This window comes from Prionailurus bengalensis, chromosome A3 (assembly GCF_016509475.1).
Source record: "Prionailurus bengalensis isolate Pbe53 chromosome A3, Fcat_Pben_1.1_paternal_pri, whole genome shotgun sequence".
Taxonomy (NCBI): Eukaryota; Metazoa; Chordata; class Mammalia; order Carnivora; family Felidae; genus Prionailurus; species Prionailurus bengalensis.
This window is the reverse complement of record NC_057354.1, coordinates 101,998,714-102,022,129: the sequence shown is the minus strand read 5'-3', so window position 1 is coordinate 102,022,129 and position 23,416 is coordinate 101,998,714. Positions and strand designations below refer to the sequence as shown.

General features: G+C 39.1%; 1 protein-coding gene across 1 annotated transcript in view; it reads left to right on the top strand.

The window, feature by feature from the left end:
- The window catches only part of EIF2AK3 (eukaryotic translation initiation factor 2 alpha kinase 3), a 70,040-nt gene that overhangs the window by 16,843 nt on the left and 29,781 nt on the right, over positions 1-23,416 (top strand). Inside the window, 7 exon segments of the mRNA XM_043603945.1 lie at positions 14,747-14,941; positions 16,681-16,762; positions 16,765-16,810; positions 18,812-19,046; positions 20,217-20,379; positions 21,668-21,808; positions 22,492-22,614. Of these exon segments, the coding sequence (XP_043459880.1) occupies positions 14,747-14,941; positions 16,681-16,762; positions 16,765-16,810; positions 18,812-19,046; positions 20,217-20,379; positions 21,668-21,808; positions 22,492-22,614 (985 nt within the window).

Here is a 23,416-nt window from a genome sequence, read left to right as displayed (position 1 = left end):
GGTGAGAAACGCAGTGACCAGTAGTTGGGTGCTCGATGGCGTGCTAAGGCGCTGCCAGTGTTAGTCACCATTGCTTTTATACCATCAGTGCGGATATCACCCCAGTGAGAAAGCAAGTAACACCTTCGCAGCAGAACTTTTTGACTCTCTGCACTTGTAAAAGCATCCACAAGCCACAGTTTGAGAATTGCTGAGCTAGTGTATGATAGAAATAGTATAAGAATATTTGGAAGGCAAACAGGAATGTAGCGTGAGCTTGAGTCCTCTGGTACTCAGTAGGGTGTGCGTTGCTCAACAGCTACAAGTTGTGTTCACAAGTTGGACAAAATACCGCAAAAAGAGGCCCAAAAACTGCTATTTGAAGTGCCCTAAATATGACACCAATGGAGTTACTATACCTTTTTAAATGCATCTGATAAAATATTTTACGAAGGTCCCTAACTTTTTGTGAGAAATAGTTAATTTTCTCTTTCTGAAGCTCAGCGTTTGGTAGGGAAGGGTAGTGTAGGGAGGAGGGGTAGATACAGCAGGTGGAAGGAACTGGCCTGGAGATAGAGCCAAAGCCACCCAGGTGACAATAGATAGATCCATGACCCCATGTGGGGACTCCTGTATTAGAATGGCAGTCTCTCTAAGCTTTCATCAAGAGTGGTATGAAGGAGGGGTGCCTGGGTGGCTCAGTTGGTTGAGCATCTGACTTCAGCTCGGGTCATGATCTCACGGTCCACGGGTTCAAGCCCCGCCTGGGCTCTGTGCTGACAGCTCAGAGCCTGGAGCCTGCTTTGGATTCTGTGTCTCCCTCTCTCTCTGCCCCTCCCCTGTTCACTCTCTGTCTCTCTCTGTCTCTCAAAAATACATAAATGTAAAAAAAAAAAAAAAAAGAGTGGTATGAAGAAGAAACGGATGAAACCCAGAAGGCCGAGGAAGGTGTATTCCCTGTACAGCAATCGGTAAAGCTACTTATGAATCTAATGAAGAGAATTTGATAGACTGTGTAATAATTTTTGTTAACTTTTATGTGTTAAGTAATCTCTACTCCCAACGTGAAGCTCAAACTCGTGACCCCAAGATCAAAAGTCGCACACTCTACCGACCGAGTGAGCCAGGTGCCCTGACTGTTTAAATAATTTTAAAGTTATTAATGATAGAGCAGTCAGTGATGAATCACATGCACTTTTGCTGGAATAATAAAATAAAGCCACACAGGAACTTCTCATGCTGTGTGGGATTGTGGAGGAGGGGCTGGGACTCAGGGACCTGAGTTCTCCTTTGGATTCTTCTGTTCACTGACTATGTGGCCTGGCTAAATTCTTCAGTTCAGCAGAGTTTTAATTTCCTTCTCTGTAAAATTATGGGACTACACTAAATCCTAAAGATTGTCATAACTTCAGGAATCAGGTAGCATCAGATACATGAAACTCCCAAATTATCGAGAGGAACTTTTCAACTTCCCCCCCTTTTTTTTTTTAAACCACATTTAAGGCTTTAAAAAATAAAGCACAAATTCATTAGAAATTGCCATTAGGTGCATATCTCATTGCCTCCTGGCCTGCTCTGATGATATTGTCCTTAAACTTTTCTAATGTAAAGGGCATATAAAATAGTATATTACGTTCTTTTAGTGGTGTTTTTATTATGTCAATGAAAAAATTAACATACAGGATAGGAGAGATTGACAGCTCCATTAAAAACAATATTATATAATATTTAGGATCACCTGTATGCTGCAGGGTGGTTGAGATGCCTGATCTGATTTACCATTATTTCCTCTTGACTAGGTAATTTACAAACTTTCTCAAAAGAATACTGATAATAAACCAAGCTAAAACTGGTGTGTGTGTGTGTGTGTGTGTGTGTGTGTGTGTGTGTGTGTGAGAGAGAGAGAGAGAGAGAGAGAGAGAAAGAGAGAGAGAGAGACAGAGAGAGGGAATAAATGGTAAACCTAAGTTCACTCCATCAGCTTTAACAGTTGTGCCCTAGGTTCTAAGCCTAATGCTTATGATAATAGCTAAGAATTTTGCTTTTAATTTTTCGAAGGACCACCTGAAGTGAAGTCTGATTTGCTTTCCTCTGGTTATTTATATGCAGATTAAACCTTGAAAAAGCACTAAAGAGATTTCGCTGTGGTTCCTCATTGGTTGTCTTAAATTTTGTTTTGTAGCGTATTAGCATAGTGTTGCTTTGGGGTATCTGGGTGACACTTGGATCACACTTCACCAAATCTAAGTAGATATAATATCCTTGAACTATCTATTTGTCTATGTCTTGGAACATATTCCTAATTACAAAGACCTTCCTTATCTTTATTTAGGATGCATAATTGTATACATGTAACTCGTTTCTCCTTAGATAATACCTTTACTTTTTCTTTATTTAGAGATACCATATTTGTTTTTTTGTTTCAGTTTTCTGTTAAAATGCCTTTTTTCTTCCCCCTCTTAAAAAGAACAAACAACCCTATTATAAGTCTATACTTAGAGTTTGGGGTTTTTTCTTATTTTTGGCATGTTTCTCCCCAAGGGACACCGCCTTTCTGTTTCAGACAGGTGCAGAAACAGACAGCTATGATACTGGAGCTTTCCAGCCTCCTCCCCGCCCCTCATCAGAATGCATTCATTGAGAAAGGCCTTCGTAGGTAGGGGGATCCTTTAGAAAAGGCATACTTTTAATGGTTAACTTGATTTGTTCACAAAGAATCCACCAGTAGACCCTTTGAGTGGTGCTTTATTAAAAGAGGATCGGTGATCTCTTTTAAAGGTTCTCTAATTTACACTGAAAGATGTCTGGTCATTTTGCAGTTTTTCATTTGTACACAAACTAGCATATTTTGAGCCTGACTGTGTCATTGAAGACTGCGGTTTATTTGGAAAAGTCACTGTTCAGTCATGTAGCAAGCCAATATGTAAATAATTGCTTAGGTTAATTGCTTTTCTTTTAATTATAGAAATAAAACCATGCTTTGATTCAATTTTGTTTTATTAATCCCTTCGCACGGCTGAAAGCATTGCTGTGAAGTAAACTAGTTTACTCTAGCATGCATGTTGCCGAGTGAGAAATTGATTTGACCCTATTTTTTAGGAAATTGACTTTGCATGCACATTATCTACTTCATGAATGTATAATGATCTAAATGAAGGCAGAGATAGTTACTGAAATCTGTGTTTTTCATCATGAATGCAAAAAGTACACTTACAAAGTGAGTCTGATAGTTTTCCTTGAGGTATTTTGTTCTATAGGTTCACTATAGGTTGAGGAAAGAAAGAATGAATGAATTAAATAATTATCTATGTAGTATCTCAATGCTCTTGGGCATTAATTCACAACTGTTGATGATAACTAATAACACATTGCTTCGGGATTTGTTTTTTTCTCCTTCCTTTTTTTTTTTTTTAAGCAAAAAACAAAACATTTCCTCTTAAGCATGTCACGTGGGATGCCTTCTCTGACTAATACCCAGATCTGCTGAAAGTTCTCATAATCCCTCGTGTTAGATCATCTAATTAGTTGTTAACCATGCCCCCTTCCTTAGTCTGTGAGGTACGATGCCCAGGAACACTTTCAGCAAAAAAGATTCCTTCATTCTCCCCATCACAGCAATTTCATTATTTTCAGGGGGAAAAAAAAAGTGTTTCCTTAGCACAATGCTTCAACATTTTTTTTCTCTTAAAGTCACAAATACTTAATTCTGGTACCTAGTCATTTGGTAGGTTGCTCATTTTGGTTTATTAAAAGTTATCATTTTATGTTCCATATATAGTATATCATTTTTGAAGAATTAAAATATTCAAAAATATGCCTGTTAACTTTAATATTGTTCATCTTTGTGATCAATAAAGTAGTTTACAGTCCTTCAGAATGTCTATGTGATAAAAGAGAATTTTAGGGTTGATAGAGATTTCTGGTAAATTTAAGACCGGTAACAGTTTGATATATTTAATTCTTATATTGAATTCATCTTTATTTAGTTTTGAGGTTTTGGTTTTTTGGTTTTGTTTTTTTATTTGAGAGAGAGAGCAGGGAAGAGGGCTAGAGGTAGAGAGAATCTTATTTTTTTAATGTTTATTTACTTTTGAGAGAGAGAGAGAGAGAGAACACAGAGAAGCAGAGAGGGGGAGAGGGAGAATCCCAAGCAGACTCTGTGCCTTCAACGCAGAGCCCAACATGGAGCTCGGACCTGTGAACTGTGAGATCATGACCTGAGCTGAAATCAAGAGTTGGATGCTTAACTGACTGAGCCACCCAGACGCCCAGAGAGAGAAAGAATCTTAAACAGGCTCCGTGCTTAGCATGGAGCCTGACGCGAGGCTCTGTCCCAAGACCCCGGGATCAGGAACTGAGCTGAAGTCAAAAGTCTGACACTCAACTGACTGAGCCACCCAGGCGCCCCCCACCCAGGCTTTGTTTTTAAATGGGGGTTGTAAATCCAGGATTGGGAAAGAAATAATTGACATGGCATAATTAAGCTCTCTACTTTCTCCGTGAATTTACTTTTAGAGCAGCTGTTTAAATTCTAAAGGCTTTTTGGAAACTTTTGAAATCTGGTGTTCATGAACCTTAGTTATTTCTGAGGTTTATTTATAGAAAATAAAAGAAGGTTCAGGATGAATTTACAAGTATTCAGATTAAGAGTTTATATTTTTGTTTTAAACACTTTTAATAAGTATACGTATATACGCATACACACATGAATTACATTAGAGGTTCAAAATAACATTACGTTTACATAACAAGTCTTGTTTGATTAGTACTTTGTAGTTTGCAAAGTGATGCCAAACCCATTCATATTTCAGCCTTACATAGCCTTGTAAAATAAATACTCTTACCAGCCTCTGTTTTTCAGATTAGAAAATTAGGGCTCACAATGGGTCAGAGATGTGTCTGATGTAGTAAAGCTGAGACTCAACCCTAGATCTTTGGACTTCTCCTTGCCCTCTTTCCGATGCTTCATGCTTTTTGAAATATTTCAGTACTTACCAATGTATTTGTGTTTTGTGTACTAATAATCATAATTCTTAATGTGCTTTATCCAGAATAATTGCTGAAAGACATCATGTACGTAGCAGACTTTGCAAGCTGCTCAGCAGATTGTGAGCGCTTAACTGCCTCTTAGACATCCCTAGTGGAAAAGTCAAAGGTACCTGAACTTAACACATCCAAAACAGAACTCATCGTTAGTGCCATGGGAGCCTGACAGGGTGTGCACTGGGGTACAGCAGTAGTGCCCAGGATAGATGAGACCCTCGCCCTCGTGGAACTCATGTGGCACTTTGTGGAGCCAGCTGGGGAGACAGATATGAAATAATCACAGCATAAGTAATGTAATTGAGTTGTGGTAACTGCCACATGGAAAGGTGGACCCTAGAGAGCCTTCGCAAAGGTGCCCGACCTGCCTGGATAGGAGGCCGGAGAAGTCTCCCCGGAAGGGATCTCAGTTTACAGCTGAGATCTAAGAGAGGACAAGGAGCTGTCCAGGCAAGAGATGGGCAGAGGGGTGGGGAGAGACTGCTCTGGGAGAGGCAGTAGCCTGTGTGGTGGCCTTGCCGTGGGAATTATCACAGTGTGCTCAAGGAGCTGAGAGGAGAGGAAAGGCAGCAAAGACAAGGGTTGGGGGCAGTCAGAGATATGAGTCTGCTGAGCGGGGCCAGGGCCAGGTCATACTGGGTCTAGTAAGCTGTGTTGAACATTTTGGATTTTATCCTGAGCCATCAGAAGCCCTTGACGGATTTTAAGTGGGAGAGATTCCTCCATAGTCAAAACGGAAAGCATTTCTTGACGTTCTTTTTTGCTTTGAGACTTTCAGTGAGACTCTGATGAGTCAAAAGGTTGTCTCAGTGAGGCATATGTATTTCAATCCAGTCATCTCAAACTGGGGAAGTATTTATATATATAAACATTCGTAAAGTATTCACACCAACTAACAGAACCTGGAAGAAAACAGGAGAGTCCCTAAAATCCTACTAAAGCCAGTAGACTTGAGGCACCTTTTTCTCTCAGTCTCCCCTGACTCATCACCCTGCCGGGATTTTTAAATGTTAGAATTCTAGAAGTTTGGGTGTGGGTCATCTTCTCACCCTACTCTCTTTCAAGGGGGTTGTGCCTCTGTTCCCATGACAGCAGCAGTTCTAAGTTTTCTCTTCAGCTCAGACCTCTCCTCTGAGCTGAAGACCGACTCAGGCAAATGCCTCCTTAACATCTCTACCTGGAGAGCCCTCTCAGTAGTCTCTGGGAACTCACCACGTGTCAACGCGCTCCTGCTCTTCCTCTCTCTACCTGTTCCTCATTGACCACGACATCCTCCTTTGGTCTTAATTGAATTCTAGAGAGTGTCCAAATCCCTTTCTGTTTTGACTGTAGAGGAGCTGGGGGGAACAGGGACAGGAGTGGGGAAAAGCAGGAGGCCTGTAGATCCCCAAAGCAGTAGAAACATCAGTGGTCTGGGAACCAAAAGGCACACCTTTTAAAACAGCTGGGGAGACTGAATTTGCAGATCAAGTGCAGTCAGTTAACGTGAGAAGTTTTGTAAAACGGTGCAGTGTTAATTTTTGTCCAAGGTCACGTAGCAAGCAGTAGGCGAAGGCAGGGACCCAGGAATGAGGCTGGAGGAGGTGCATTCATCACCCCGAGGACCCGGCTCCATTTCATATGTTGGATGCCTGCTGTTGTCTCCCTACCTAGGTTAGCAAAACAGCTAGCATGGCCAGGAAAGGAATTGTTCAGGGAAAAAGGGGTTTCCGTATAACAAAAAAAAGTCAACAAGTTAACGCTTCCAAAGGAGTGTTTTTCATGTATTTTACATCTTCCCAGTCTTCGTGAATTTTATCTTTTTAGTCCTTGAGGTCATCATTAGAAGCATCAGCTGTTGCATTATTCTGGAGATGCTTGGAGTTCTTGAGGTGGGAGAGAGATGTGTGCCCTTTTAGTGAATATTCTAGAATCGTTTTTTCCTTTTCCTTTTCCCTTACAGGCTGTGTTCATTCTTCCTTATCTCTACTGTTGATAAGCCTGAGTCTTACCACATGCTTCTTACCACCCCTTTTGCTTACCCTCTCCTCCCTTTTCACTTTATTGCTTCTTAAACTTGTACTTGGGACTTGGCTTTTGTAGCTCTCAGGGCCAGCATGTTCTTTTTCCCTCTTTCTGAGTTAGGGAACATACTGGATGCAACTTTTTGGATTTGAAAGTGTTTAATGTTCTCTACTTGAGAAAGTAGTAGTGCATGTAAATCCCATTTCCAAAACTACATGAGGGAAAGTTCTTGCTAATAAATTCAGAAAGAATATAAAATTAGAAATCATTGTTTTATTCCCTTTATTGAAATAATAGGCCATCAGTTGATACTAAAATGGTGAAAAGTTGATTGAACACTTTAAAATGGAGGGGTCAGGCTGACTCCTCCAAATCTACTGATGAATAATAGTAACAAATATGACATAACACAGGGGTTGGCAAATTTTTTTGTAAAGGGCTAGAGAGTAAATATCTTGGGCTTTGTGGACCAGATGGTCTATGTAGTTGTAGTAAGAAAGCAGTACATAAATGAATAGGTGTGACTGTGTTCCCATCAGGCTTTACTGATAAAAACAGGCAGTGGGTCAGATTTGGTCTATAAGCTGTAGTTTGCTGGCCTTCAGTATAATAGGAAGTATGTAGCACCACCTATGAAGTACTCTTATCGAAAAAATCCAACCTGCATCAGATCAAAGCGCCAGGTCTAATCACACACTTTTCAGAAAATGGGACAAAAGAACAAATTAAATGACATGCAAACTCCAGGCTGTGGGACATTCTATAGGATGAATAATAGTCTGGTGTCTCAAGTAAATCAGTGCGTGAAAAAGGGAGTTAAGGGGTTCTTGTGGGGGAAAAAAAAAGAATCAAATGTAATATGTGGAGTTTGAGTTCCTTGTTGGAGCAAACCAATTGTATAGTACATCTTTGAGACAGTCAAGGAGATTTAAATATTAGATGATTTTAAGGGATTACTCTCAATTCTGTTAAATGTGATATCGGCAGGGTAGTTACTTCTCAGCAATAAATACTGACATGTTTGTAGGTGAAATGGCATGATGTCTGGGATTTACTTTAAATCATTCTAGTAAACAAGTATATGTCGTGGGTGGGTGGGGAACAGACGAAACAATTGGCAAAATTTGGTAATTGTTGAAACTGGGTGATAGATACATGGGGGGTTATTAGTCTCTTTCTATTTTACATGTTTCAAAATGTTCAGAATAAGTTAAAGTTGAATGTACCCCAGAAAATATATGTGTCCGTGGCGGTGGTGGGTGCATGGTACCTAGAAAAAGAAGGAAGAACCAAATTAAAAAATATATTTTATATAATTAGAAGAATTTTTGTTTTTATTTCTGGTTATATTCGCTGGAGTAGTAGCACTTCCTACATTTTTCTCGGTTGAAGTTCCTCCTGTCACTTGGAAATGGAATTCTTATTTTCACATTCTGATTTCAAATAGCACTCCCTGATTACATGTGCCACTGGTATTCATTATGCCATTTAGGTTTTGTTCAGAAATAGAAATTGAATTATTTCACCCTACTGCTTTGCGATTGCATGGATAAAGATCTTGATTGGCTCTTTGGTACTGAGTTTGCCCACCAGTGTGACAACCTTTCATTTTAAAATTATGCACAGGAAAAAACAAATGGGGGGGTTGGAAACCATAAAACAACAAGAATTTATATTTTTAAAAAGTGACTGATGGAGGAAGCAAGTCACGCAATTAGTGTGAGAAGCAGAGCAGCGAATCAGAACAAATAGCTGCTTGCAGAGACGAATCAGTGGGATGTAAAAATGCATCACCGTAACCTACATTTTTTTCTACCAAGAGATTTGCAGCTGACTATCGAGTGACTCATTCCTATGCTGGGAGGGTGAGGTAATGCTCTTGTGAGGGGTGATGTCATCTCACTACCTGAACCGCATGCATACATCATTTCTTGTGCCTCTCAAGGAAAAGCACCATCTGCTTTCACATATGCAGCCTGAAAGACTCTACAAAGATCAGTGCAAAGGTTAGCGGGCATGGGTATGACTCATCAGCAGCCAATTAGTGAAGAGCAGCTCTTTCAAAGTGAGCTTTTAAAATCACGATCTAGAAATACGACATGATGTCCTGAATCATAGAATGCTTTTTGTTGTTGTTTTGGGTTTTGCACTTTTCTCACTGAGTTAACGCTGTTGAACGTCTAACTTTTAAAATAAGGCAGCTCTTCTCAATATGGTCAATCACCTCAAATCTTCTTGGTTGTTTAAACCATATATATATGTATATATGTGTATAATTTTTTTAGTATATGTGCTGCCAAAGCGAGCACTAAACCATATTTTTTAAAGATTTTTTTATGTTTATTTATTTTTGAGAGAGTGAGAGTGCACACGATCAGGGGAGGGGCAGAGAGAGAGGGGGAGACACAGAATCCGAAGCAGGCTCCAGGCTCTGAGCTGTCAGCACAGAGCTGGATGCAGGGTTCGAACTCATAAGCTGTGAGATCATGACCTGAGCCGAAGTCAGACACAACCCACTGAGCCACCCGGCGCCCCTAAACCATATTTTTAATAGCAGGATGTTTGTTTTCTTTTACATTTGGAGGCATATATATAGATCATCTTTAAAACAGAAACGAATTTTAATCTGTATTAGTTGGGCAGTTTTTTGTTAGCGGTTTTTTAGTTTTTGATTTTTTGCACTGAGGAGCCATTGTGTTTCTTAAGGATCTGCTAGTGTTTTAGGAGAAAAGAGGTTGTTAATGGAAGAGGAAACAAGTCAAAATAAGTGTTATCTGTTTACTACAGACCTTCTAGCCCCTCTTCCTCTTTCTTGTAGTGATGCACACCTGCTTTTCCTGTTTGTCCTTAACTAGTGCTGCTGTTGACTTGACCAGACGACCGAACTACCCATTTTTTAACTTTATCATAATCTGAATTTACTATTCTAGTAAATAGGATAGAGAATACCTAACGTAATACGAAAGAGAGACAACAGTAAATACTTGATTTTCTAACTGATAGGTAATTCAAAATGGGAGAATGGGAGATCATATTGCCTACATATTGTTTTTATAGGGTATGTATACTAATGACCTAAATCCGCTCTTAATGACAACTTCAAGTTGGACATTCTACAAAAGATAAAAAGGAAAGTTTTGATTTTTAAAAAGTAAAATAAGAAAGCAAAGAATAGGGGTGCCTGGGTGGCTTGGTCGGTTAAGCGTCTGACTCTTGATTTTGGGTCAGGTCATGATCTCACGGTTTTGGGTTCAAGCCCCATGTCAGGGTCTGTGCTGGCAGTGAGTGAGGAGCCTGCTTGGGATTCTCTCTCCCTCTTTCTCTGCCCCTCCCTTAGTCACACGCACACCCGTGTCTTTGCTCTCTCTCAAAATAAACACACTTAAAAAAAAAAAAGGATAAAATAGTAATGTGAAAACTCTGAGGTCATATGAGGTGGTATACATACTGGTGCCATTCAAGAATTTACTTAAAATCAAATGTTTGTCAATAAAGAGTAAGAGTTGGAGATCTTTAAATACCCAGAATCAAGATGAACCTTTGCTAATGGTATCCCCTTCTGAGTTTAATTACAGAGCTCCTGCAAGATTTTATTACCTTTCTTTTCTTTTTGACCTCTTCTTTAGAAATAATTTCCAACTACAAAAAGTTGCACGAATAAAAATGATAACAATAAAAAGAAAGGGCCAACCTTTATATACCCAGATTTACTTACCCCAAATCTTGTTTGCTTTATCATTTGAGTTGTCTCTCTTTCTCTCTTTTTTCCTCCCCCTACCCCTCCTACACACTTTTTCCCCCCTAAAACATGTAGAGATAAATCAGCTATCCATCATGGCCTTTTGTTCTAAATGCTTCACTTGTATTCCTGATAGAGATATTCTCTTACATAATCACAGCATAGTTATCAACTTCGTAAAGTTATGTCGATACTTTAATCTAATGTCTGTATTTTTCAATTTATCAGTTGACCTAGTAGAGGCATACCTCATTTACTGTGTTTTACAGATACTGTTTTTACAAATCGCAGGTTTGCGGCAACCCCGCATTGAGCAAGTCTGTCAGCACCGTTTTTCCAACAGCATTTGCTCACTTCGTGTCTCTGTGTCACTACTGTAATTCTTGCAATATTTCAAACGTTGTCATGTATTTGTTATGGTGTTCTGTGATCAGTGACTGTGACTAGCTGAAAGCTTATATGATGGTTAGCATTTTTTAGCAATAAAGTATTTTTTAATTAAGGTATTATGTTATTTTTTAGACATAATGCTATTGCATACCTAGTAAACTACAGTACAATGTGAACATAGCTTTTATTGGCACTGAAAGACCAAAAGTTCACTTGACTTGTTTTATTGAGGTGGTGTAGAATCAAACCCACAATATCTCTGAAAGATACCTGTGATGTCTTTTATAGTGTCTTTAACCTCTAGTGTAGCCTCTGGTCTAGGGTCAGGTAGTTCATTTATTTGTCCCATTAGGCTCTCTTAATCTAGATTTTTCTACAGACTTTGTCTTTTCTGACATTGATATTTTTGAAGAATACAGTCTCTCTGCCCTTTTATTTAAAAAAAAAATAGACATTTCTTCATTTTGTGCTTATCCAGTGCTTCCTGGTTATTTGGATTGTACATTCTTGGCTTAGAATACTGAGTAGGTGATGTGTCCTCTCCTAGGGAATCACATCTGTCACTTATTGATGATGTTAATTTTGATCATCTGGTCAAGGTATTATCTAAATTCTCCACTCTATAATTATTGGAGGTTTTTTGCTTTTGTTTCTATGTTTAGTTTCTTGTAACTAATAAGCAGTGCGTGGAGAGACACTTTAAGACCATGCAAATATCCTACTCCTCATCAAAATTTCCACCTTCTTAGACTTAACACCATTGCTGAATTTTGCTTGATGCAGTCTTTACTGTGATGGTTGCAAAATGCTAATTTTTCTAACTTCACCCCTCCCTTCATATTTGCCAGTAGACACTTAGCATTTTATTGCAGTAACAGCCCTCCCTTCTCCCCCATGTATTATTTATCTATTTGTTATCAGTCTGGACTCACGAGTTCTTTTGTTTTCTTCTTCAGTCACATTTTAATTCAGTACTCAATTATTTTGGTCCTTAAATTGCTCAGTGACCAGATTTGGTGAATGGTATACTTCTATCTGGTTTGAACATATCCTTACTCTCTAGAATAATAAGATTCTAAAGTCTCATCTTGTGCCTACCCTGCCCCAGCCCTTGGAATCAGACATTTCTCTGAGGAGCCTTGATTCCTTTGGTGGGCAGTAGAATTGGATAACACAACCCAGGCACTAGGTTTGGGTGTATTGCTTTCACAGCCACTGTATACACATTGTAAACATAAACGTAGAAGCATTAGCATATAGGGTAAGATTTCTTAGAGGTACAATAAACAGTTCTTGAGAATGTAGTGCTGTCTCAGCTCATAGAGTGGAAAGCAAGGTACAGTACTAAGGAATGGGCAGTTTTTTGTCAGCAATCTTACACTGCTAAAATTTTCTTGGTTTTCAAAGCAAAAACATAAATGAAGCTAACTTGAAGGCCAGATAGGATTTCAGTGGGCATTTTTGGTACAGGAAGGTGTTCCAGGAAGAAGAAATGACATTGACAATGACATAACTGAAACAGTAACAGTAACAATTATGCTTAAGTGGTGATGCCCAATTTCTGCCCATGTAGGGAATAGTAGAAGACAAGGAGGAAGAAAAGGTTGTTTGAGGTCATGTTTAGAGAACTTTGAATATCAGATTTAGGATTTGGGGTCTTTATAAGATAATACAGAACTGTTGAAGATTTTTGAATAATGTCATAACAAGCTTAACTCTGACTCAAAGATTAATCTAGAAGATAGGTAGAGTTGAGATTGAGGAAATTGCCAGTTAAGAACTGTAAAGAGGCTGTTATAATAGTTCAGGCAGGAGGTACAAGGATTTGAACTAGGAAATGAAAGAGAGAAGTAGATTAGAATAGTGGTTTTCTACCAGCCCTTTAGAATCCCAGGGTGTGGGGCCGAGCTAGAGGGAGGGAGGATGTGTGAGCACTTTTAGTGACAGTACGGGCATTTTCAAGTAAGTATCTCTTTAACGATAGGATTGAGGAACAAAGAAATACAAAGAGAAATTTTGTTAGAAAAAAGTTAAGGTCAACATTTTATTTGCAATTTTTTTGTTGTTGTTGATTAAACCCATACTTCTTTTATATTCTCTTTTTCTAAAGTTTTGGGCCTGGATGATCAGGAAAACAGTGTTGTCCTTAGCTGAAGTTAAGTCAAATCGTATATATTTTAAATACCAAAAGGTCAGTGTCACAAAGCCATGCACTAATACCCATTCTCCAGAAACAAGGTGTTCATAGCCAAAACCTTTAGAGTTACCCTGAACTCTTTTCTTTTGCTTATACTATACAGGGAACCCCCCATGAGCTCCTCTGGGCTTGGCCTTCCAGTTCTGACACCCTGCAGTACCTCTGGTGCTATCAACCTAATTGGAGCCATCACATCTCTTGGCTTCGGCCTGCTCTCCATGCCTCGGCCCTTCCCGCTATAGCCTGTCCATCTTCCTTGTGCTTCCTCCAAAGTGGAGGGCGTGCTTCCACCTTATGGCCTTTGCAAAGGCTATTCCCCAGATGTCAGCATGGTTAACTGGCCCAAGTTGAGATTTTGCTCACATGTTACTTTCTCAGTAGGGTCTACCCTGTGCTCCCTGTTGACAGTCCCCCTCCCCTCCCACACACATTTCTAGTCTCCCTTTATCTTGTTCTATTTTTTTCCTGTGTTATTTATCACCTCATATACTGTGATTATTCATTATGTCGTTTGTCTCCTGACACCAGAGTTTGAACTCCACAGGGCAGTGATTTTTTTTTTTTTTAATTTGTTTTGCTCAGCGGTCTCTCCCCAAGCAACATACTCATGCCCAGCTCATAGTAGGCTCTCAATACACATTGTTAAAAGAAGGAAGGGCAACTAAGAGCATAAAATCAGTAAGCTTTGTTACCAGGGTTCCGGCTCATAGCAGATTTGAGAACATAAATAAAAGATGGGATACTGCTTGAATTGACCTGTGTTCCGTGGATCTGAGCCTATGATAGTAATTGCCCTGGAAAAAACAGGTCTGGAAAATACTGCATATACTATCTGTTTGCTAGAAAAACGTATTGTATATTAGCATATGGGTTGCTGTAACCTCTCCTTGAATTCACTTGATCACAAAACTCTCTTTTGGTAGCTCATGTATCATTATGGGACACCCATCACAAACAAAGTTTGAGAAAACCATGCTAGAGTATTACGCGTAGACCCCAGGAGAGATTGGCAGCTCTTTTTACGTTGCTCTTGGTTGATAAATTGTGCCTCTCCACATGCTGCTCAGAAGGAGGCTAGAGAACATCAGGCTCAAGACTCCAGCTCTTTGTCACTACTTGTAAAGTTATGATCCCTTTTAAAATTTACCTTCTGTTTTGGGGGCGCCTGGGTGGCTCAGTCGGTTAAGTGGCCGACACCGGCTCAGGTCATGATCTCGCAGTTCGTGCATTCGAGCCCCATACTGGGCTCCGTGCTGACAGCTCAGAGCCTGGAGCCTGCTTCGGATTCTGTGTCTCCCTCTCTTTGTCCCTCCCTCGCTTGCACTCTCTCTCTCTCAAAAATAAATAAACATTAAAATAAAAAATATTTCTTTAAATTTTGCCTTCTGTTTTAGGTATTTGGGAATAAGATGATCATTCCTTCCCTGGATGGAGACCTCTTTCAGTGGGACCGGGACCGTGAGAGCATGGAAACTGTTCCTTTTACAGTTGAATCACTTCTTGAATCTTCTTATAAATTTGGAGACGATGTTGTTTTGGTTGGAGGAAAGTCTCTCACTACATACGGACTCAGTGCATATAGTGGAAAGGTGAGTGAAAATGTTGGATTATTTGGGGAGGAATCAGAATAAATAGGGTGAGAGGAAATAACTTAATAAGCTATACTATTACTGGCTGACGTTTATTATTTTTCCCTGAGGATATTATTTGTTTGAATAAATGAATTACAAAGTAGAAAGGGCAAAATATTATTAAGAAAACTAAATGTATCCGAGACAACAGAATAAACAGCAGAGCCAGGAAAAGCAGGAGGAAGAGAACGAATCAATAAGGTCTAGTGTGTGTCAGTTGTGTTTTTCATACGTTATATTGAAATCTTCATGATGTTCCTAGAGGTCACACATTCTTGTTTCCATTTGGACGGATGAAGAACCCTCGAAATATTAATAATAATCTCAATAAGAATAATTGCTACTTATTTATCTAGTTTGATCCTGTAATCCAAGAGGAAAGTTGTGTTTATTTTACAGATGAGAAAACTTGAAACTTTAAAAGTTGAGAAATTTCCAAGGTTCAATTTGACTTAGGTCTGTGTACAGAAAAAGTTATACCATTAAGACCCAGACTCTCTCTAATGTTAGGTTTCAGGATATAACCATCATCTGCTTCTAAGATTGGTCTTACAATATAAATCTCTTATTAGGAGTAACTAATTAAATACATCCTTTTTAGAAAGGTAAAAGTCTTGGGATGCCTCGGAGGCTCAGTCAGTTAAGCGTCTGACTTCCAGCTCAGGTCATGATCTCACAGTTAGTGAGTTCGAGCCCCACGTTGGGCTTTGTGCTGATAGCTCAGAGCCTGGAGCCTGTTTCGGATTCTGTGTCTCCCTCTCTCTCTGCCCCTTACGGGCTTATGCTCAAAAATAAATAAACATTAAACATTTAAACATTAAATAAATAAACATTAAAAAAATTTATTTTTTAAAGAAAGGTAAAAACCTTTTTTTAACTCTTAACCTTGATAGGTGAATATTTTGTATATAGACTTAAGACTAGAACAAGGAAGAATAGAAAAATGACCTTTTGCCCCTTGACTTTTTCACATGTTAATGATTCCTTATTTAAGTGTTAGGCCCATAGCCCCCTCTTGCTCTTGCAGATGCTTTTCTGCCTTCTCCACTACCCACATCTGCTTTGTACTGAGGAGGCCTTGTGACCCTCTATCTCCTTCAGTATTCTCATCTCTAAGACAGTGGAATTGACCCCTATCGTCTGGTTCTCTATTTGATGTGCTGCTGCAAAATTCGGGTATTCTAGCACATGTGCTTCTTTCTGTGAAGATTTTAGCTCAGATCATACTAAGAGTCCTTCTTTGTTTTTCTAATGAAGGTTTGAAGGAGGTACTTTTAAATAGTATAGCTACTAAAAGAGATTTACGTCTTTAAAAACCAAATTCTTCCATCATATGGGAACTCTGAGGCCAATTTTTTTTAATACACCTGGACTTTTATTAATGAAATTCTTGCTAAGAGATCACAACCGTTTATGTCTTCTCGTGTATCATCCTTGAAAATCCCCCAAATAAAACTAAAGTTATCTAAATCCTTAAAATAAGGATTTTCCCTTAATAATTCCAGAAATAAATATTTATTGTTTCTTTTGTAGTTCTAAGTAACTCATTTTTGGAATTGGTAGTCTTACCGATGTTTCTTAATACTCGGGTATTACAGATCCCCACAATTTTTTTTATAAATCATGTAGATTCTTTTAATATCTCCGATCGCCTGTAACTTATGTATTCTTTACAAAATTTCTGTCTGTCTTTTCAGGTGAGGTATATCTGCTCAGCTCTGGGTTGTCGCCAGTGGGATAATGATGAAATGGAACAAGAAGACATCCTGCTTCTGCAACGCTCCAGAAAACTGTTAGAGCTGTTGGACCTCGCAGTGGCAATGAGAAGTATGTATTCAGATGATGTGGCTGTTGATCATTAGTTCAGCAAAACCCAAATTTATCAGATTTTTTTCTTTATGGAAATTTCCTGAGCTGTTTTCTTGCCCAAAAAACACACAGCTCTTTTAAGAGAAATGTAGGCCCTAAATTAAAAATGGCCTTCATGGGGGCCACCTGGGTGGCTTGGTCGGTTAAGCATCTGACTCCGGCTCAGGCATGATCTCACGGTTTGTGGGTTCGAGCCCCACATCGGGCTCTCTGCTGTCAGCGCAGAACCTGCTTCCAATCCTCTGTCCCTCCTCTCTCTCTGGCCCTCCCCTGGGCGCAAAACATGTGCCCCCTCTCTCAAAAATAAACATTTAAAAAATAATAATAAATATATGAAAATGGTCTCGTGGTTTTTAACAAATCCTGAATCGAGACTCCCACCATATGCTTCTGGAGATGATAACCAGAGGAAGGCCCATACGATGAATGTAGCAACCTCACTGATCATACAGATCAGTGAAAAGCTCTTAAGACAAAGTTAATGCACTTTATTTCAACTTGGGCCTCTTTGACCCTGTAGTTCTCTCTAGTCAGTAGTTTCATAGTGTGTTTGACAACCCAATTTTAAAATAACATTTTTGTCTATTTTCTTAAATCGTTGAAGTATAATTCATTTGGTCAAATGCCTTTTTGTTTCCCTTTTCAAATAATGAGTTCCTTATGTAATTTTTACATTTAAATATGGGATTAAAAACCAAGATGGTTGGATTACTTATGTTGGTCCTAAATCACATGCTTGATTTTTTTCTTTAACCTACCTAATATTTAAATTTTAACTTGCCTCTGTAATAAAAATAATTTGAGATCTCATCTTTATCTTTTGAAAGTGAACCAGACTTTCAGATATTATCTAATGTGATGCAATATAATTCAGCTTCCTTTCCTGTTTTCTTAAAATCAGTTAAGAATGTATTTCTATGTTCACTGGACTGTGAGTAGGGCTTTGCATCTGCTGGCAATCTGACCTTCTTTTTCCTGATGGGATTTTGTTTCCTTTTTTTAAAAAATGTTTTTAATGTTTATTTATTTTGAGGGAGAGAGAGAGCAGGCAGGGGAGGGGTAGGGAGAGGGAGACAGAGGATCCAAAGCGGACTGTGCTGACAGCCACCCAGGCGCCCCTGGGATTTCGTTTCCTTAAGTGTTTGAGTGCTTGCTGGGTGTCCAGCCACCGACAGGAACAGATGTCCATCTCAACAGAATTTTGAGTTACCAAAATAAGAAGACTCTGGGGTCTAAGATCCATGTTCCTTAAGTTTATTTTTTAATAGATGTCAGGATTATTAGGTCATTTTCTATCTCAGTGACAAGTCATTATACTGTCAAAAGTTAAGTGATCTGTGTATTAATTGTAGAAGAAACATTGTTACTGCCACTTTATGGATGAGGACACTGAAATTCAGGAAAGGTTCAGTGACTTGACAGATCTCGGGAGAGATTTGAGATTGGAGCTGAGGTGGTATGACCTTCAGTCTTGGTACACTGAATTACATTGCCTTTTGGGGCTATGTTTTCATGTAAATACAAAACCGATGCATTTATCTTGCTGTGTACATTGATTTATTGGGACGAATTAATTTCTCTGCACTTGAATGAAATGTGTCCAGGCTTTAATTTAATTGACAAAGCACACTGCTGCTGGCCTCATTTTAAGGTAACTTTGATGTGTGTTGAGAAAATCGCTCTGATTTGGAAATGTGAGCATTTGTTAATTTCTGAGAGAAAATCTGTCCCATAGCCATTGTCAGTTTACAACTCAGATCCCAGGTTTCTAACAGATCAGGACAAGGTGATGCCCTCTTGTGGCATAAATCAGCAAAGCACTCCCAGAAAATTGTGTTGAGTTACTCTTTGTCTCCTCACAAAATTTTAGTGTTTGCTTCTTGAATCTGGAACAGTTCTTTATGATTTGATCCCTTTCCTTAAGTGTAAATTTCTAAAACAAACCTTTGTAAATTTAAGGTGGAATTTCAGTGTTGGCCACTTTGAACTTCGGTATATTCCAGACATGGAAACTAGAGCCGGATTTATTGAAAGCACCTTAAAGCCCAGTGGGAACAAAGAAGGGTCTAAAATTATTTCAGATGTGGAAGAACAGGAAGCTGCCATGATGGACACAGTGATAAAGGTGTCGGTTGCAGACTGGAAGGTTATGGCGTTTAATAAGAAGGGAGGACATCTGGAATGGGAATACCAGGTACCTAAACCCACCGAGAATTTATAAATACGTTGTTTTCCTTTCCCAGTTTGACCAAACTTATTGGGTAGAGGGAAATATCTCTCATTTTAGATTCTCAGCCTGTTCTCTCTGCCCTAAGAAATGTGCGGCTCTACACCCGTTAGGATGGCTACTCTGAAAAAGGCTACAGAAAACAAGTGCTGGTGAGGGTGTTCGCAGTCTCGCGCGCTGCTGCTGAGAGCGTAAATGGGCGCAGCCGTATGGAAGACAGCACGGAGGGGCTTTGAAAAATTAAAAAGAAAACTACCATATGATCCAACAATCCTATTTCTGAATATATTCAAAGGAAGTGAAATCAATATCTCGAAGAGATATCTGCACTGCCATGTTCAGCGCACCATTATTCACAATAACCAAGATAGAGACGCAGTCTAAGCGTCCATAGTAAGGCATGGGTAAGGAAAATGGGGTGCGTGTATATACGCAGTGAGCTATTATTCAGCCTTAAGGGGGGGAGATCCTGTCACTTGTGAAATCGTGGATGAACCTGGAGGACATTATGCTGAGTGAAATAAGCCGGGCCCAGAAAGGTAAACAGTGCACGATCTCTTGCATGTGGAATTTTAAAAGTTGAACACACAGAGCAGAGACTAGAATGGTAGTTGCCAGGGGCTGGGGAGCAGGAGAAATCGAGAGATGTTGGTCAAAGAGTACAGAGTTTCGGTTATGCAGGATGAATAAGTTCTGTGGATGTAATGTACAGTGTGGTGACTATAGTTAATGGTACCATATACTTGAAATTTGCTGAGGGTAGATTAAAAAAATTTTTTTTCTTTGTTGAGGTATAATTGATGAATAAAAACTATGTACATTTGAGCTACACAGTGTGATGATTTGATATATGTGTATGTTGTGAAATGAGGGTAGATTTCAAATGTTGACGCGAAAATAATGATGTGAGGCGATGGATAGGTTAATTAGCTTGATTGTGCTAATCGTCTCACAGTGTATATACTGTATCAAAATATGGCATTGTATACTGTAAATATATACATTTTTTATTTGTCGATTATACCTCATTAAGCTGGAAACATTTTTACAATTGTGATTTTTAAATGTCATTTTAGGAGTTGAATTATGTAAATACTGCTTGAAATTCTATAAAATTTCTTGTCCATTTTTGTTTAGTTTTGTACTCCCATTGCATCTGCCTGGTTGGTTAAGGACGGAAAAGTCATTCCCATCAGTCTTTTTGATGATACAAGTTATGCATCAAATGATGAAGTTTTAGAAGATGAAGAAGACATTGTAGAAGCTGCTCGAGGAGCCACAGAAAACAGCGTTTACTTGGGTGAGTAGATGTCTCTTATCTAGTGACAGGACATACTGACATTTAGGTTTTATTCCTACATCATTCCTTTCTACTTCAGCGGTGCCTATAGTAGTTGTAATTCCTAAATACAGTCTCTGGCTTAGGTTGCCCTTAAGATTTATACTTTGATTTACATTCCTGTTTTTTTCCATTTATCCACTTCTTTTTTTTTTTTTTTTAATGTTTATTTATTCTTGGGGGAGAGAGAGAGCGAGTGAGCATGAGTGGGGAAGGGGCAGAGAGAGAGGGAGACAGATGATCCAAGCAGGCTCCGCACTATCAGCACAGAGCCCAATGTGGGACTCAAATTCACGAACTGTGAGATCATGACCCGAATCGAAGTCGGACATTGAACTGACCGAGCCACAGGTGCCCCATCCATTTATCCAATTCTGAAACTTTCAATTACCATGGCATATTCTTTTCCTCTGAGACCTATATCAGAAAGGGTTAGAGGGGCACCTGGGCAGCTCAGTCAGTTAAGCGTCTGACTTAGGCTCAGGTCATGATCTCGCAGTCCGGTCTGTGAGTTTGAGCCCCATGTTGAGTTCTGTGCTGACAGCTCAGAGCCCAGAGCCTACTTCAGATTCTGTGTCTCCAGGTCTCTCTTCCCCTCCCCTGCTTGCACTCTGTCTCTCTCTCTCAAAAATAAATAAACATTAAAAAAAAAAAAAAAAGGACTTAGAAATGTTGCTGGGGCTCCTGGGTGGTCAGTTGGTTAAGTGTCTGACTTTGACTCAGGTCATGATCTCATGGTTCGTGGGTTCAAGCCCCGGCTCGGGCTCTCTGCTGTCAGCACAGACCCTGCTTTGGATCCTCTGTCCCTCTCTTTCTCTGCCTCTCCCCCATTCGAGTGCACGTGTGCGGGCATATGTGCTCGCTCTCTCAAAAATAAACATTAAAAAAAAGAGAGAAAAAAACTTTAAAAAAAAGAAAGAAATGTTGCCATCATACAGTATGTTGTGAATTACTCATATATCCTGAGTCTAAAACTTTCTACGTTTGTATTTGCATCTGGATTAATTGCTTTGAACTTCCCTACTAGAAGAGTTTTCCAGTAATTGCTGAAAATTATTATAACTTTCCGCCCCTATTTTTGTTGGGGTCACATTTGAGTGCTTCGGGCTTGATTCCTTGAAAAGCATTTTGTAGCACATGAAGAAATACCTGGAGTGAATCTAATTTTATTAAATCAAAATGACCCTTTTGGAAAAAAATCCTTGGTGCTTGATTCTCAACATAATTGATACTGTTTTCATTGACTCAGGAATGTACAGAGGTCAGCTGTATCTGCAGTCATCAGTCAGAATTTCAGAAAAGTTTCCTACAAGTCCCAAGGCCTTGGAATCTGTCAATAATGAATATGCAATTGTTCCTTTGCCAACAATCAAATGGAAGCCCTTAATTCGTAAGTGAATTAGGAACTTTTGTAATATTAGTGAGGTGTTCAGAGGCCTAATCATGACTGTCTTTGTCCTGGTATTGAGTAGCACAGAGATTACAACTCATAGGTGCTCTTTATTTTCTGACAAACTAGGAAGGCATTTGAGATGTCAGTGAAATTGAATTATCTTTTACATGATTTCATTGAAATAACAGCTGCTTCTAGAGAAATCAGTCATTACCAAGATATTTCTCCAGACAACAGAAATATTCTTAACCGTTCACTGACTGTGACTGAGTATCATTTAGCTTTTAACATATTTACGCTAAGAATATTTATGAAAAATTGCTTCTCAGCCTTTTGGCTAAGATCAAGTGAAGAATACTTATGAGACATTATCTGGTTATTACAGCATATTCTATGAGACACTTAAATGAGTTGAATGCAGATATTAGACCACCTTCCTTCCTCCTTTCTGTAGCTTGTGTAGTTTTTTATCACATACATCGCGTCCTATTTTAATTACTTGTTTAACTGACTCAGCTTCTCTACAAGGCTGTGCTTTTCGGGGGGAAAGACCTTTGAGCCATTTGTGTGACTTAACATATTTGAACAGAACTGTGACTGAATATCTGTGTTTGGAATGAATGAGGTTCATGCAATTTCCCTGAAGCCTTAACATGTAAGATTTTACCATTTTCTTTTAGATTCCCCGTCCAGAACTCCTGTCTTGGTAGGGTCTGATGAATTCGACAAATGTCTTAGCAACGATAAGTTTTCTCATGAAGAGTACAGCAACGGTGCACTTTCAATCTTGCAATACCCATATGGTGAGTGTGAGGAAGCTTGCATTGAAAATGCTGAGGTGTTTCTTTGCATTTATTTATTCCTTTGAAATGAATGGTTGCAATTCAAATGAAAGGTAGTCATTGGAAGGTAGAAAATAAAATATCTTGGGAGGCATAGTGTGAATGGTGGCCAAGGGTACGGGTTCCGTAGTTAGATTGTTAGGGTTCAGATCCCAGTTTTGCCCCTGACACCAGGTTGGGCACACCCAGCTTATCTGCATCTTCGTTCCTTCATCTGTAAAGCGAGGATAGTAATCCTAGTATTTATCTACTGGGCTGTTATGAGGCCTAAATGAGATAGAGAATACACATACAGTCTTAGCTAGCATGGTGTCCTGCAAATAGTATTCAATAAGCATTCGTTCTGGTGATTAGCTCTCATTTAGTTAAAAGCCTATTTAATATAAACTACATAATATCAGCCTGGATAATGAAGAAAACAGATGTTTCCCATAATACTGTGTGAAATGCTATAAAATGAGGTGATGTTCATTTTGTCCTTCGACAGGGGAAATTAGCGCAAAAGTAAGAGGAGGTAAAATTTGACATGAACTACATTCCTGGGTATTTAAAGTTAGGATGTATTTAGATATGAAAGTATTCCCAACAGTTACATGTTAAGAAAAACTCTCAAATCTGCATTAGGCCAAAGCATAGATTCCTCATCAGTCACCCTAGATGCTGGAACTGGGAAGTTATTGTAGAATTTAAATTGACAAAAACAGAAGGCTCTGGCCTAGAAACATCAGTCTTTATCTGATGCTGATCAGAACACAAGGTAAGA